At 43.2% G+C, this 14,049-nt stretch overlaps 1 protein-coding gene across 2 annotated transcripts; it reads right to left on the bottom strand.

Annotated features, from left to right (window-relative positions):
• Window positions 1-196: 196 nt before the first annotated feature.
• LOC135520373 (zinc-binding protein A33-like) lies at window positions 197-13,775 on the bottom strand. Of its 2 annotated transcripts, none has more exons than XM_064945873.1 (7): window positions 13,663-13,775; window positions 5,546-5,622; window positions 5,090-5,185; window positions 4,502-4,735; window positions 2,620-2,642; window positions 1,870-1,985; window positions 197-1,642 (listed from the first exon to the last, which is right to left on the bottom strand). In XM_064945873.1, exons 2-7 carry the CDS (start codon window positions 5,609-5,611, stop codon window positions 1,074-1,076), a joined length of 1,104 nt encoding a protein of 367 aa, XP_064801945.1. In that variant the 5' UTR covers window positions 5,612-5,622; window positions 13,663-13,775; the 3' UTR covers window positions 197-1,073. The 2 variants fall into 2 exon arrangements, with proteins under 2 accessions (XP_064801945.1, XP_064801944.1); XM_064945872.1 differs by lacking the exon at window positions 13,663-13,775 and adding an exon at window positions 6,044-8,196.
• Window positions 13,776-14,049: the final 274 nt, after the last annotated feature.

Below are 14,049 nucleotides of genomic sequence, written 5' to 3'. Positions count from 1 at the left end.
CGCGCTCACTGAGGAAGCCTTGGTCTCTGTAAATGTGACGGTGTTGTCATGCTAACTCACGTCAGTCATCTTACTCAATGTCACACACATTTAGTTGTTTTCCCACAGTGTCACACTCTCCAGTGTCACCCTGTGTGTCCTCTTCCTCCCTCTTCCCACCCCCCTCCCCTACATTTCTCCCATACCCATGCCACAATAGATACATCCCAAATGGCACATTATTCCCTATTTAGTGCACTACTTTTTACTAGGGCCCATTGGCCCTGGTCAGAAGTAGTGCACTATATAGGGAATAGGGTGACATTTGGACTGCTGACAAAGTGTCACAGCTGTGGATGCATGACCACAGTATTTATAGATGGGCCAAAGGTAACATCATTGTGCAGTTAACCCCTCCTGTTAAGTCCTGAGGCCCCGTGGTATCTACCCCCACTAGGATACTGGCATTTGGCCTTTGCTCAGTTTTGGGACTTGTTTTCGATACCTTAGTCTGGTTTTTCTACATTCATAACCTATTATGTGACACTATGACAAAAATATCACATTCTGGTGTTATAGGCACAGACCAAGGTTTTGTGTTAATTTGTTTACCTATTTATTTGTGTATTTAATGACAATAAAATGTCAGTATTCAAACCACAATGCAAACAACTGAACGCAATGGCATAAACATGAATTGATAGTGCTATACCATAGAGCTGGTTAGGTACATGTCAGTAGAGGCGTGTGGGAGGATGGGCTCATTGTATTGGGTGGAATGGAATAAATTGAACAGTATCAAACATATGGAAACCTCGTTGACTCCGTTCCATTGATTCCATTCCATTGCAATTAGCCCGTCCTCCTATAGCTCCTCACACCAGCCTTCCCTGGTAAATGTAAATGCATATAATAAACTCATTGGATTTTCTAACTGATACAATTTACATCATGCTTCCAGCCAGCTATGAAATTATACCAGAAACACACACTGTATAAAACAAACCATTTACAAATTCTCTATATCCTTTCACCGCATCCCCAAACGAAATGTACTGCAGTACAACCTTGGTTCTTCTTGGTTCTCTGTACTCTCATATAGAGGGGCTGAAGAGGTTTAGGGGACCCAGGTTCCTCCCATCGTCCGTGTCACACGGGTTATAGAAGGGGATCAGCGGAACGAACACCGTTTCCATGGAGAATGTGTACAGCGGCGTCATGGTAACAGCGTTATAGAACGCTACTTCCTCCTTCTCACAGTCTAAGAACACTCCGATCCGGACGGGCCTGATGGACACCGGGACCTTGGTGGGTTTGGGGTCTGTACAGGCCAAGATGGCCCCTCCCTTCAGGGATAGGGTCCAGAGACCGTTACTGGTCCCGCTGGAGTCCATCTCCCCCCGGTGGACGTCCTCCCTGGCCACACCCAGCCGCCACGCTGTCTTGCGGCCCACCTCCACCTCCCAGTAATGGCGTCCGGTGATGAAGCCTTCTCGGCCCATGACACTGTAGTAGTAGTGGAAGCAGCGGGGGTTGGGGGGCTGCTCCTCCTCCGAGGCCTTGGGGATAACTTTGTCCTCCTCGAACCACACAGAAGTGCAGCTGGGGGAGAGGGTGAGGAGGGGGTGGGCTGTCTCTGGGTCAAAGGTCACTTCAGTGATATCTGGGGGGGAGGGGGGCTCTGGTGAGTTGCATTGTTGTAATCTAGAATTGTCTAATGGTATATGTGTAAGTGGATCCCTTTAAGTAGGAATGTAAAAAACAGATATACCAGTACATTAGCACTACGTCACTAGAAGGCGTAATCTCTTAAATTCAGCATTATACACATTTTATAACAAACAATACTATAACAATACTAATGTCACAGAATGATATGATGTTCATTACTTGGGTACAGGCAGCTCTTCATGTGTTTCCATATCCTGTACTGGATGGGCCCCACAAAGTGTGCTGATCGCACCTCCACATCCACCTGCGGAGGCGGTATGAAAGCCACCTGCGACCTAGGGGGGGATGAGAGAGGGAGAGGTGCAGGGGAAGAGGAGTGCAAAGATGGATGAGAAAGGGAACGAAAAGAATGTGAATGGAAGTGATTGGGAAATGAGTGAGAAAGAGAGGTTAGAGAGAGTGAAGAAAGAAAGTGGAATGCCAAAGAGAGAAGGAGAAGATAGAATGAGTGAAGAGAAGAAAAAGGGGGATGTCAAAGAGAGAGAGAGAAGGAGAGAGAGAGGGAGAGAGAGAGAGGGAGAGAGAGAGAGAGAGAGGAGAGAGAGAGGGAGAGAGAGAGGGAGAGAGAGAGAGAGAGAGGGAGAGAGAGGGAGAGAGAGAGAGAGAGGGAGAGGGAGAGAGAGGGAGAGAGAGAGAGAGAGAGAGGAAGAAGAGAGAGAGAGAGAGAGGGAGAGAGATAGAGAGGGAGAGAGAGAGAGAGAGAGAGAGAGAGAGAGAGAGAGAGAGAGAGAGAGAGAGAGGGGAGAGAGAGAGAGAAAGAGGGGGAGAGAGAGGGAGAGAGAGAGAGAGAGAGAGAGAGAGAGAGAGAGAGAGAGAGAAATGAGATGCCGAAGTTGCAAGTTGAGTGATTTGTGACACGAGAAATAGATGGAGTCATAATCAGTTAAATAATTAAATATAAACACTTGCCTTTTCAAGAGGTCTTGAATCTCCTTCAGAGAGAAAAAAGGAATGGTCATAATAGTAGTGAAAGACTTAAAGCACTCAAAACAACATTGCACATTACAGTGTATTTGTTCCATTGATAAAGGTGCCCAATAAAAATGTATATTCAATTTGTTTTCCATCAGAAAACAAATGAAAATTGTGCCCTCGTGAACTCAATATGCAGTTCATATTCTCTTTCAATCATTGTTTGGTGCCAAACCTCAGCTAGTCCTCCAGGACTGCACTGTGTGTTGCTTTTTGTCCACCAACCTTTTAATGAGAAATTGATTTAGACTCTTTAGCCAATGATTGATCAAATGAGTGCCAGAAGAGAAGGCAATAAGCTGACCGGTGGTCCTTGAGGACTGCAATGTCAGCGTAGGCTAGCGGTTGTGGAAGCTGAAAGCAGCATCCAGTAGATTCTGCGGAGGTACTCCAAGCTTCTCGTTCCCCTGACCCTCCCCAAATCACTCCCTCCCTCCTGCCATTCATCACATTCTCTGTAACACTTTGCTCTCCAACCTTTCATCATAAGACCTGGACGGTGGTCGTAATAATGACATGACTTGTCATAAACAATTATGACAGTTTGTCTCATCTTATAATCATTGTTGGTCAACTCTCCTCATGGAGGGCTACTGCAGTGTGCAGGCTTTAGTTCCAGCCCTGCACTAGATTTACATGAACATTTTAGTAATTTAGCAGGCGCTGTTATCCAGAGCGATTTATAGTTAGTGCATTCATCTAAAGATAGCTAGGTGGGACAACTACATATCACAGTCATAGTAAGTACATTTGTCCTCATTAAAGTAGTTATCAGCAGTCAGAGCTAGTAAGAGGGAAGGTGAAGTGTTAGTTCCCAAAAAGCTATTTTTTGGGGGTGAGGGGAGGTGCGAGGAGGGGTTGCAAAGGGGGTGCTGTGGGATTAAACCTTTGGTTAAACCTAAAAATAACATAAATGCAAACTAATCCACAAAACATTAAGAACATCTACTATTTCCATGACATAGACTGACCAGACTAAACCAGGTGAAAGCTCTGATTCCTTATTGATGTCACATGTTAAAACCACTTCGGTCAGTGTAGATGAAGTGGAGAAGACCGGTTAAAGAAGGATTTTTAAGCCTTGAGATAATTGAGACATGGACATGGTGTTCTTAATGTTTTGTACACTCAGTGTATATACAGTAGAACTATTTTTGTTCATGTTGTACCAAGTAGATTTTTCACTCTGGAATTACCTATCCAAATGAAATACATTTCCTGTTAATCAAGATAGTAAATTGGTTCCATAACATGAAATAATTCATCCAAACACTTTCTTTACATAATATTTCCACATTAACTGGTTATGATATTGTAACCAAATGGTAACCATCTCATCAATAGACGCCTTTCCATGCACTTTAGTATCACAGTTCATAAGCAGATATCATTTCAGTTCCAGTGCTGGCAGTGAACATATGATCATTAAAAAAACAGAACACATTATCAGGAATGACATTCATTCCCACAGGTGGCCAAAAATAACAAACAGAAAGCCACGCCCCCAATAGGCCATGCCTCCAACATTTCTGATAGGCTGGCACTGCTACATTGCTCTCACCACTATGCAACATTGATGCCCATGAGGTGTTGAAAGCAATTTAGAAGCTTTCATTCAATTAAAAAAATCACATTGATCTGTCAAATTCGTTATTTGATTTCAGGCAAATTGAATAGAATAGGTTGAACGAACCAAATTTTAATTTAGGATCATACCATTTTAAAAAAAGCACTTCAGATAAACAACAGTGGCATCCCTCTTTTTACAGTGTAGAGGTGCAGTGCTAGAACAATAGCCTGAACACCCTAACTCACTCACTTTGAGCAGTTTGGGACTATCCTCCTCGGCCAGCTTGTTGTTTAGCGTGGCAATGCCTCTCTCCAGATCTCTTCCCTGCATGGCAATCTTCTTCTCTCTCTCCCTAAGCAGCTTCACCCTCTTCTCTTTCTCCTTCTTCAGTCGCTCCATGTCCATGGTCTCCTCTTCATCCAGGAAGCGATGGAGGTTCTGGAACTCAGCTCGGACCTCCCGTTCCAGATTATCAAAACATCTCTGAGAGATAGATAGAGAGACAGACTTTACTCTTTTGTGTAGTAGGTTTTTACTATGTTTTGTTACTATATAGTGGGTAGTAGAAGGATACTAGCCTGGTTGGGAGAGACAGATTTTTCAGCTTTAGCCAACACGCATCAGTTAATTTTAATGCTAAATATGTAAATACTACAAAATACTTATCATAATGTTGCTAGATAACATTTCTCACCACTATCAGTCAAAATGCTTGTAATATTACTGACACACTAATACATTCACAGATGATCATATTCAGGACTGAATGAAATAATCAAAGGAATAAGCCATGAAAAGTAAATGACAGTGGTAAACGATGCACTGGCAGCACCGTACCTCTACACCAACAGACCATATGTACGTCTCTCTCTCTGCCTCCCAGCACTCGTCTACCTCATGCTTTATTCTTTTAATAGCCTGGATCAGCTTCTCCTGTAACACGCACACAGACAAACATGAGGGGAGAGGAGAGAACGGAAAAACAGACAGAGAAACAATGTCAAATAGTGACAGAATAGTGACTTAAGTTATTTAACTAAAGAGTAAGTTCAGCATGCATGTATTTCGATAATCGTTTTCCCTATGAGTTTTGAAGTCATTTATTTATTGAACGTGATATTGTTGTGCCATTGAAAATGTACTTAAAAAATGTCCCATCGATACAGCCTATTACATTTTATGGGAGAGCCTTTTCCCAAACACAACCTCTTTCATAATGAATTAAACGTTCTATTGCCTGACTTTCCTTTAGACATAAACACAAGGGTAAAATGATAAACTTTTGCAACTTACCTTATGGTCAGGGAGAAGGCTTTTATTGTAGTTGTTGTTGGTGTCTTTTATGTGATTTTTGTACATTCCAATTTCTCCTAACGAGACGGGAAAGCAAACAAGGGATTCTTGGCAATGAAAAGAGGGAACTAAAGAGGTGTAATAAAAGATAGGGAGAGAGTAAAGATGAAAGAGGGAGGGACAGTGACAATGAATTGAAGGACAAGAGAAAATTATAAATTAGAGAGAACGAAAGAGATACACAGAGAGAAAGAGAGATACACAGAGAGAAAGAGAGATACACAGAGATTAAGAAGGATCCACAGAGAGCGAGACAGACAGACAGAGAGATACAGAGAGAGAGACAGATAGACAGAGAGAGACACAGATAGACAGAGAGAGATAGGGAGAGACAGATAGACAGAGAGCAGATATGGAGAGAGAACCCAATAGGAAGAGATACCCTCTCTGAGGTCATCAAAACAATTAGTATGAAGAGAGAATGAGTGTCATACATACATCCAACCAGTCAAATGGAGATTTATCTAGAAACAATTAAACAGACAAGGGTCAACATCAAACACCATCCGACAGTAGCCTTCTCCCTCTCTCTACATGCAGCTTGGCTGAAGACTAACGTCCATTAGCACTGAGGAGAAAGGGAGGGAGGAAAGGAAGGAGGGAGGGAGCCACAGCTGCTGGCCAGGATGGGCAGGCAGGCAGCAGCGATTTATGACATTGCACGGTGGAGAAGATTCTATTTCTGTCTGCTGTTGTCATTTTGGAAACAAAAGAGGGAATCGGTCAGGGGATAGAATCAGGCAGTGGGTCGGGATGTAGGGGGATATCATTTTTCATAGGGGGGGGTTTGCCTGGAAGGGATAGGAGAGAGAGGCTGTGTATTTATTTTGGTAGGCCTATGTTGTTTTCGTACTAACTTATCTAGGGCGTATGGAGAGGGCAGTATGACAACTGTGAACAATAAAATGTTGGTGTTAAAACTGAACATAAATATTGGTAGATGTAGGACTAACTGAGATCAGTTTCCATCTGTTCTTCCTTCTCTTCCTGACATAAAGAAAACAGAGTGGGGAGCACTGGTATAAAAGCAAGCAGTTAGCATTTTCTCTAGCAATATTCTCCCCCTCAGAGACAAACACACACACACACACGCACGCACACACACACACACACACACACACACACACACACACACACACACACACACACGCACACACAAACACACACACACACACACACACGCACGCACACACACACACAAACACGTAGGCATACACACACTCTCTCCTTGCCTTCCTCTCTCCCTCTAGCATTCTCCCATTCTAATACACTCACACGCATGCACACATGCACACACACACACAGTCTGGCTGGTTGGCTGTGTGTGTGCAGAGGTAGCATGACTCATCTCTGGAATGTTCCTCATCTATAATTCATTGTCCTGGGTCCTGACGATGTGACTGCTGTCTGCTCTGCTGAAGTGAGCAAGCTGCACCTTCAGCTCCATAAACAAACCACTGTAGTCTACTCCAGTACTGTGGGTGGACAGAATACAGAACACTAGCACAATGCATTATTATCAATATTACTCACATGCAGAGATGCACACACTGAACATGATTCACTTGTTGTAATAGGCAACAGAACAATTCTCTATAGGAAATGCGGCTGCTTTTGTATTCCATATATTTCTGTATTCAAGGTCATCTTGTTTGGGCCATAATCATTAGTTGATAAGGCCTATTGTTCATGGGTCTGACTAGCTCTCACTCTCCATAAAATAGCCAAGACCCCTCGTTTACGTATATTATTTATGTGACCATTGCAGGGGTCCGATTATTTTCCTTCATTCTGGCTCTATGTCTGGCCCCGGCAACTGTTTTAAATGTCACTTCCAGAGCTTGAAAATGACTCCCAACTAGTGGTGAGGTGAGGTTTTAATGGGTGCAACTGTAGGGTTCGTGTGTAAGGTCATTCTTCTTCCCTTTTCCCCATCCTTTTCTCTTCACCTTTGCATCATAAAGTGTAAGGAATTCACTCCAGTAGGTGGAAATACAGGCGGAAAAGACAAATACATGAGAAATACGCAATAGGGAGGTTGTGCCCAGTCTCACAATCCAGTACATTTCAGTTGGTTGCGATCCGCCAATATAAATTTTAAAAAGAAGAATGGTGCGCACACACACACACACACACACACACACACACACACACACACACACACACACACACACACACACACACACACACACACACACACACACACACACACACACACACATGTAGGTAGGCCGTGAATGGCCTCACACGCCGATACAGTAGATGGCGGTATACGCGAACTGACAACCAAATCCTAACGAAGAAGAAGAACAGACGTAAACAAAGAGCACGTCGTACGTATTCATTCAAACGAGAGGTATGAAGGATATTTCATATTAATTCAAGATATTTAACTTTATAATGACATGGTTTCGTCTCCTTATTATCCTACTTGCAAGCGTTTTCAGTTGCTATTCTTCTGCTTCCAGCTAAATACTTTTAAAGAACAACGATAATGCACTGGAAAGGCTAGCAGTGAGCTAGCCAACAAGCTGCTGTTATATAGCTAACATAACCACGGCACTAACAATTTCCCTACCGGTATAGCAGGTCCACTGACGGTTCAACCACAGCATCAGAAATGCCGATATGGAGGTGGACTACAAGCAGAACTACACAAATCTCAAACGCAAATTGAAATTCATGGTTTATGTGAGTATGAATGTTTCATCCAATTGTCAATGACGTGCTATTATTATTATAACACCTATTGGCCTAGGAACTGTAATTTATAGAGTTGAACTGTTGTATTTCGCTACTTGTCTCCGTTTAGGAGCAGGAGCGTTTTCAGGAAGAGCTCAGAAGATCCCAGAAGAAGCTGCTCAGTGTCCAGAGATAACAGGTGGGTGGGTGAATCTACAAGTTTGTTTTGTTTGGACAGATGGGGTGTATTTATTTGTCACACTGTAGCAAAACCTTTTACTACGATGTGATACTAATAAATACACCCCTGTTGAGTGTGTACACATACTGTACAAGCATGTTCAAAGTTAAATATGGTCTTTCCTGGGCTTCTATTCCCTTCTCTTGCAGTTTTCTGTTGGACCGATTGTTACAATACGAGCGGGTGGACGAGGACTCCTCAGGTAGGTCTTAAGCACCCAATGTTTACTTCTCCACAATATCTGTTATTTTCTTCATAGCTCAACCAATACTGATCAGGCTGCCTTGCTGTGGATTATTTTCAGTATGGATCATGTTAGTATGTTGATGTACAGTGTCAGATTGTCATGTTGTGACAGATTCTGATGCCACAGCCTCTTCTGAGTGAAGGAGAGGGCACCAGGGAGAGGGAGAGAGACGGAGGAAAGAAGTGAGGATTCAGCATGCCAGCAACACAGACAATATTTCAAATTGCACTCTTTCTATTACTGCACTCTCTCCATCTTTGCCATTCTCACTGTCTCACTATTTAAGAACAGATATAGCCCTTGGTTCACCCCAGACCTGACTGCCCTTGACCATCACAAAAACATCCTGTGGCGTTCTGCATTAGCATCGAATAGTCCCCGTGACAAGCAACTTTTCAGGGAAGTCAGGAACCAATATACTCAGTCAGTTAGAAAAGCTAAGGCGAGCAGAAATTTGAATCCTGCAGCACAGTGTCCCAAAAAGTTTTTAGACACTGTAAAGTCCATGGAGAATAAGAGCACATCCTCCCAGCTGCCCACTGCACTGAGGCTAGGAAACACTATCACCACTGATAAATCTACGATAATCGATACTTTCAATAACATTTTTCTACGGCTGGCCATGCTTTCCACCTGGCTACCATTCCACCTGGCTTCCACCTACCCCGGCCAACAGCTCAGCACCCCCTGCAGCAACTTGCCCTGCCCCACTTCTCCTTCACCCAAATTCAGACAGCTGATGTTCTGAAAGAGCTGCAAAATCTGAATCCCTACAAATCAGCTGGGCTAGACAATCTGGACCCTCTCTTTCTAAAATGATTTGCCAAAATTGTTGCAATCCCTATTACTAGCCTGTTCAACCTCTTTTGTATCGTCTGAGATCCCAAAGATTGTAAATCTGCCGCGGTCATCCCCCTCTTCAAAGGGGAAGACACTCTAGACCCAAACTGTATTATACCTATATCCATCCTGCCCTGCCTTTCTAAAATCATCGAAAGCCAAGTTAACAAACAGATTACCGACCATTTCGTATCCCACCGTACCTTCTCCACTATGCAATCTGGTTTCCGAGCTGGTCATGGGTGCACCTCAGCCACGCTCAAAGTCCTAAACGATATCATAACCGCCATCAATAAAAGACATTACTGTGCAGCCGCCTTCATCGACCTGGCCAAGACTTTCGACTCTGTCAATCACCGCATTCTTAGCGGCAGACTCAATAGCCTTGGTTTCTCAAATGACTGCCTCGCCTGGTTCACCAACTACTTCTCAGATGGAGTTCAGTGTGTCAAATCGGAGGGCCTGTTGTCCAGATCTCTAGCAGTCTATGGGGGTGCCACAGTCTTTTCTCTGTATATATCAATTATGTTGCTCTTGCTGCTGGTGGTTCTCTGATCCACCTCTACGCAGACAACACCATTCTATATACCCTTCTTTGGACACTGTGTTAACAAATCTCCAAACGAGCTTCAATGCCATAGAAACCTCCTACCATGGCCTCCAACAGCTTTTAAATGCTAGTAAAACCAAATGCATGCTCTTCAATTGCTTGTTTCCCGCACCTGCCCGCCTATCTAGCATCACTACTCTGGACAGTTCTGACTTAGAATATGTGGACAACTACAAATACCTAGGTGTCTGGTTAGACTGTAAACTCTCCTTCCAGACTCACGTTAAGCATATCCAATCCAAAATTAAATCTAGAATTGGCTTCCTATTTCGCAACAAAGCCTTATCTCAGCTCACTGGTCACCATAGCTGCACCCACCCGTAGCATGCGCTCCAGCAGGTATATTTCACTGGTCATCCCCAAAGCCAACACTTACTTTGGCTGCCTTTCCTTCCAGTTCTCTGCTGCCAATGACTGGAACGAATTGCAAAAATCACTGAAGCTGAAGTCTTAAATCTCCCTCTCTAATTGTAAGCATCAGCTGTCAGAGTAGCTTACCGATCACTGCACCTGTACACAGCCAATCTGTAAATAGCCCACCCAACTACCTCATCTCCATATTGTTAATTATCCTCTTGCTCTTTTTCACACCAGTATTTCTACTTGCACATCTATCACTCCAGTGTTAATGCTAAATTGTAATTATTTTGCCTCTGGCCTATTTATTGCTTTACCTCCTCACTCTTCTGCATTTGTACACACTGTACATAGATTCTTCTATTGTGTTATTGACTGTATGTTTGTTTATCATATGTGTAACTTTGTGTTGTTTGTGTTACACTGCTTTGCTTTATCTTGGCCAGGTCGCAGTTGTAAATGAGAACTTGTTCTCAACTGGCCTGGTTAAATAAAGGTTAAATAAATAAATGTATTCAACTGTCTCTCTTGTGAACTCTCAGGAGAAGAAGTAGCCCAGGTGTAGGCCTTCCTTCATCCTCCCATCTCTCTCTCCTCTCTCGTTCTGGAGTGAACCTTCTCCAGTCGTCCGTCAGTACCCCCTACCTCAACACAGTGAGTTATGATCACGTTCACCTCACTGAATCTATACAATCAATAACTAGAGCATCATTGATTGTTGCCATTATCGTTTTCTCATTACCGATGATAATCACTGTTTTGATTTGGGGCATTATTAATGTGTGTGTATGTTTGTTTTGGAGTGTGTGTGTGTGTGTGTGTGTGTGTGTGTGTGTGTGTGTGTGTGTGTGTGTGTGTGTGTGTGTGTGTGTGTGTGTGTGTGTGAGAGAGAGTGAAACGAGAAGTTGCCCTTCCCACCAGAGTATTTGGCTCCACCAGCTGAGAGAATGAAGAAAGAGATTAAAGGCGCCCAGACACAAGAAAGAGATAAAGGCGCCAAACACAAGAAAGAGATTAAAGGCGCCCAAACACAAGAAAGAGATTGAAGGCGCCCAAACGCAAGAAAGAGATTAAAGGCGCCAAAACACAAGAAAGAGATTATAAAGGCGCCCAAACACAAGAAAGAGATTATAAAGGCGCCCAAACACAAGAAAGAGATTAAAGGCGCCCAAACACAAGAAAGAGATTAAAGGCGCCCAAACACAAGAAAGAGATAAAGGCGCCCAAACACAAGAAAGAGACATCAGGGAAGGGGAGGAGGAGGAGATCACAGATGAGGGAACAGACATGTGGCACGTAGGCTATTGAGTTAGGGTCTAGAAGAGGGTGTTTCTACAGTAGAACTGCATTACATATGACAGGTTAGGTTTCAGACCTACAGCAGGCTATAGGAAGGTCCATAACATTGGGACATCATCAACGAAGTAATGTACTGCCATAATATCCTGGACTCTTTTCATTTTCAATTCCTGACCATTCATTTAAAGGGTTATTCTTCCTCAGTAGACAAACCACATCGCAGATGGAACCCTATTCCAACCCCATAGAGCTCTGGTCAAAAGTAGTGCACTATAAAGGAAATGGGGTGTCATTTGGGACTCAGTCCAAGTCATCTACCCCTATCTTTCTCCATTGCATCTCTCATTCCATCTTCCTTTTACCTCCCTCCACTTAGGTGGTGGCCCCTTTAGCAGCCAACTTCCCAGCGGGCCCGACTGCCCCTCCCACATCCAGCGCCTCATTCAACTGGGTGCCCAGGCAGATGCTGAGTGGAGACGCGGCGGTGGAAGAGGGAAAGAGCGACGGAGACTCAGACAGAGGAGACGACAACAGGGGGGAAGGAGAAGAGGCTGACCTTGTCATCGATATCCCCAACGAGTGAAGTGTGTGTGTGTGTGTGTGTGTGTGTGTATAAAGGATTGTTTGAAAGAGTGTGTAAGACCATAATGTGAGTTTGTGGATTCAACCCCTCCCACTGTCAAATGCTTAGTCAAGCTCCCCCCAGTGGACCTTCAGGTTACTACAACAATATCTCTCTCTAAGCAATGTGACCTGTCATAATAATGTTACTAATTGGCTCCTTTAATGTCATTTTACTGCCTTCTACTGTTATACAAGTCATGGAAGAAATGGTATTGACGGCATGGACAGCTACAGGACTGCATACATGTAGCACCTACCTTTTTATAGGAAACGGTCAAATTTTGAATTTTCTTTTGGAGATAATGGAGACGTTATGTTTTCTACCAATGACTTTTAAAAATTCAATCGCATTAAAGTGGTAACATTTCAGATGACTGTGGTAGTTGTTGTTGAAAGCCTAATGGACTGGTAGTATAGTGTATAGTATGTGCTGCACAGACATGCAGTACTGCGCTTTTACTCAAAACAACTGTTTCTATTGGCTGTGCCTGGAGACAAAAGCCTTTTATGCTGCGTTAATAACCAAACGGGAAGGTGGTTTTTACCTCTTACAACTGGAAAAAATCCACATGAACACCCCTTCAACTTGTAAAATCTAGTAGGAAACTCGTCTATCATCCCTGATCTCTGACTTCTCGCACATGCTGACCTCTGACGTCACCTACTAAGGAAATTACCTCCATAACAGCATTTTCAGCAATTAAATGTATTTTTTTTTACAAGCATTATAACTGTACTTTTAGTTTATGGTTGACACTGATTGTTGGCCATTAGCCAGTCAGCGTTTCTCAACGAGTTAAGAATGCATCCAACTGTTATTTACGACTTGACAACTGGTAATTAGTACTTTCCCACTTGGTTATGAACGCAGCATATAGCCCAACCCAAAACTATCACACCCAAAAGCCATGCAGCTGTTAGTATGGAATGCATCCAAACAACCTAAATCTACAGACAAAGGAAATAATGAGTGTCTTTGCTACAGACTAATAACAGTGTCTGTGAATATAATAAGGAACAGTGTGACACTGTCGGAAAATGAATTATGCACTGACAAAGATTTTTCTTGGTGGAAAATACACATGTCAAACTATTAGCCTAATCTCCCTCAGATGTGCATTGATGTGTAGCCTAACCCATAAAAGGAATTCTCCTACCTGACTGTCAGGCCCAAGGGTGCACTGAAGACTCCATGTGATCCCAGTCATAACATGTAGCAGGACAAATCTGGTTTGTGACCCCCTATGTCAGAGTTCACATAGGTGAAGAGCTTAATTATTATGCGCTCGTCTTTCCTCTCATGTCATCTCACAGAGATTGCAATGGATTGAATTGGATGACTCCCATCAATTTGAGAGTGGATACATTTCCCCATTTCCCTCTGCTTTACCAAACCAAGTGGCCACTGAAACACAAAATCTAAAATAATTTTGTCTTTATAGCAGAGAAAATGTAAGTCAGTCAATAGAATCTATTTTGGAACATTGGTGGTGGATAGATATACTGTGTGATATTCAACACTAGGCCACTGCTGTAAGATATAC

The sequence above is a fragment of the Oncorhynchus masou genome, chromosome 29, assembly GCF_036934945.1.
Source record: "Oncorhynchus masou masou isolate Uvic2021 chromosome 29, UVic_Omas_1.1, whole genome shotgun sequence".
Taxonomy (NCBI): domain Eukaryota; kingdom Metazoa; phylum Chordata; class Actinopteri; order Salmoniformes; family Salmonidae; genus Oncorhynchus; species Oncorhynchus masou.
Note: the sequence above shows the minus strand (reverse complement) of the source record. Positions and strands in the feature narration are given on the sequence as shown.

Excerpts from the sequence above, each read along its gene's own strand:
- LOC135520373 (XM_064945873.1), bottom strand. The coding sequence starts at position 5,611 with ATGTACAAAAATCACATAAAAGACACCAACAACAACTACAATAAAAGC. Across the intron at positions 2,643-4,501 it reads ATAGTCCCAAACTGCTCAAA|GAGATTCAAGACCTCTTGAA; the intron begins GTGAGTGAGTTA and ends TTCTCTCTGAAG. Across the intron at positions 1,986-2,619 it reads ATTCAAGACCTCTTGAAAAG|GTCGCAGGTGGCTTTCATAC; the intron begins GCAAGTGTTTAT and ends ATCCCCCCCTAG.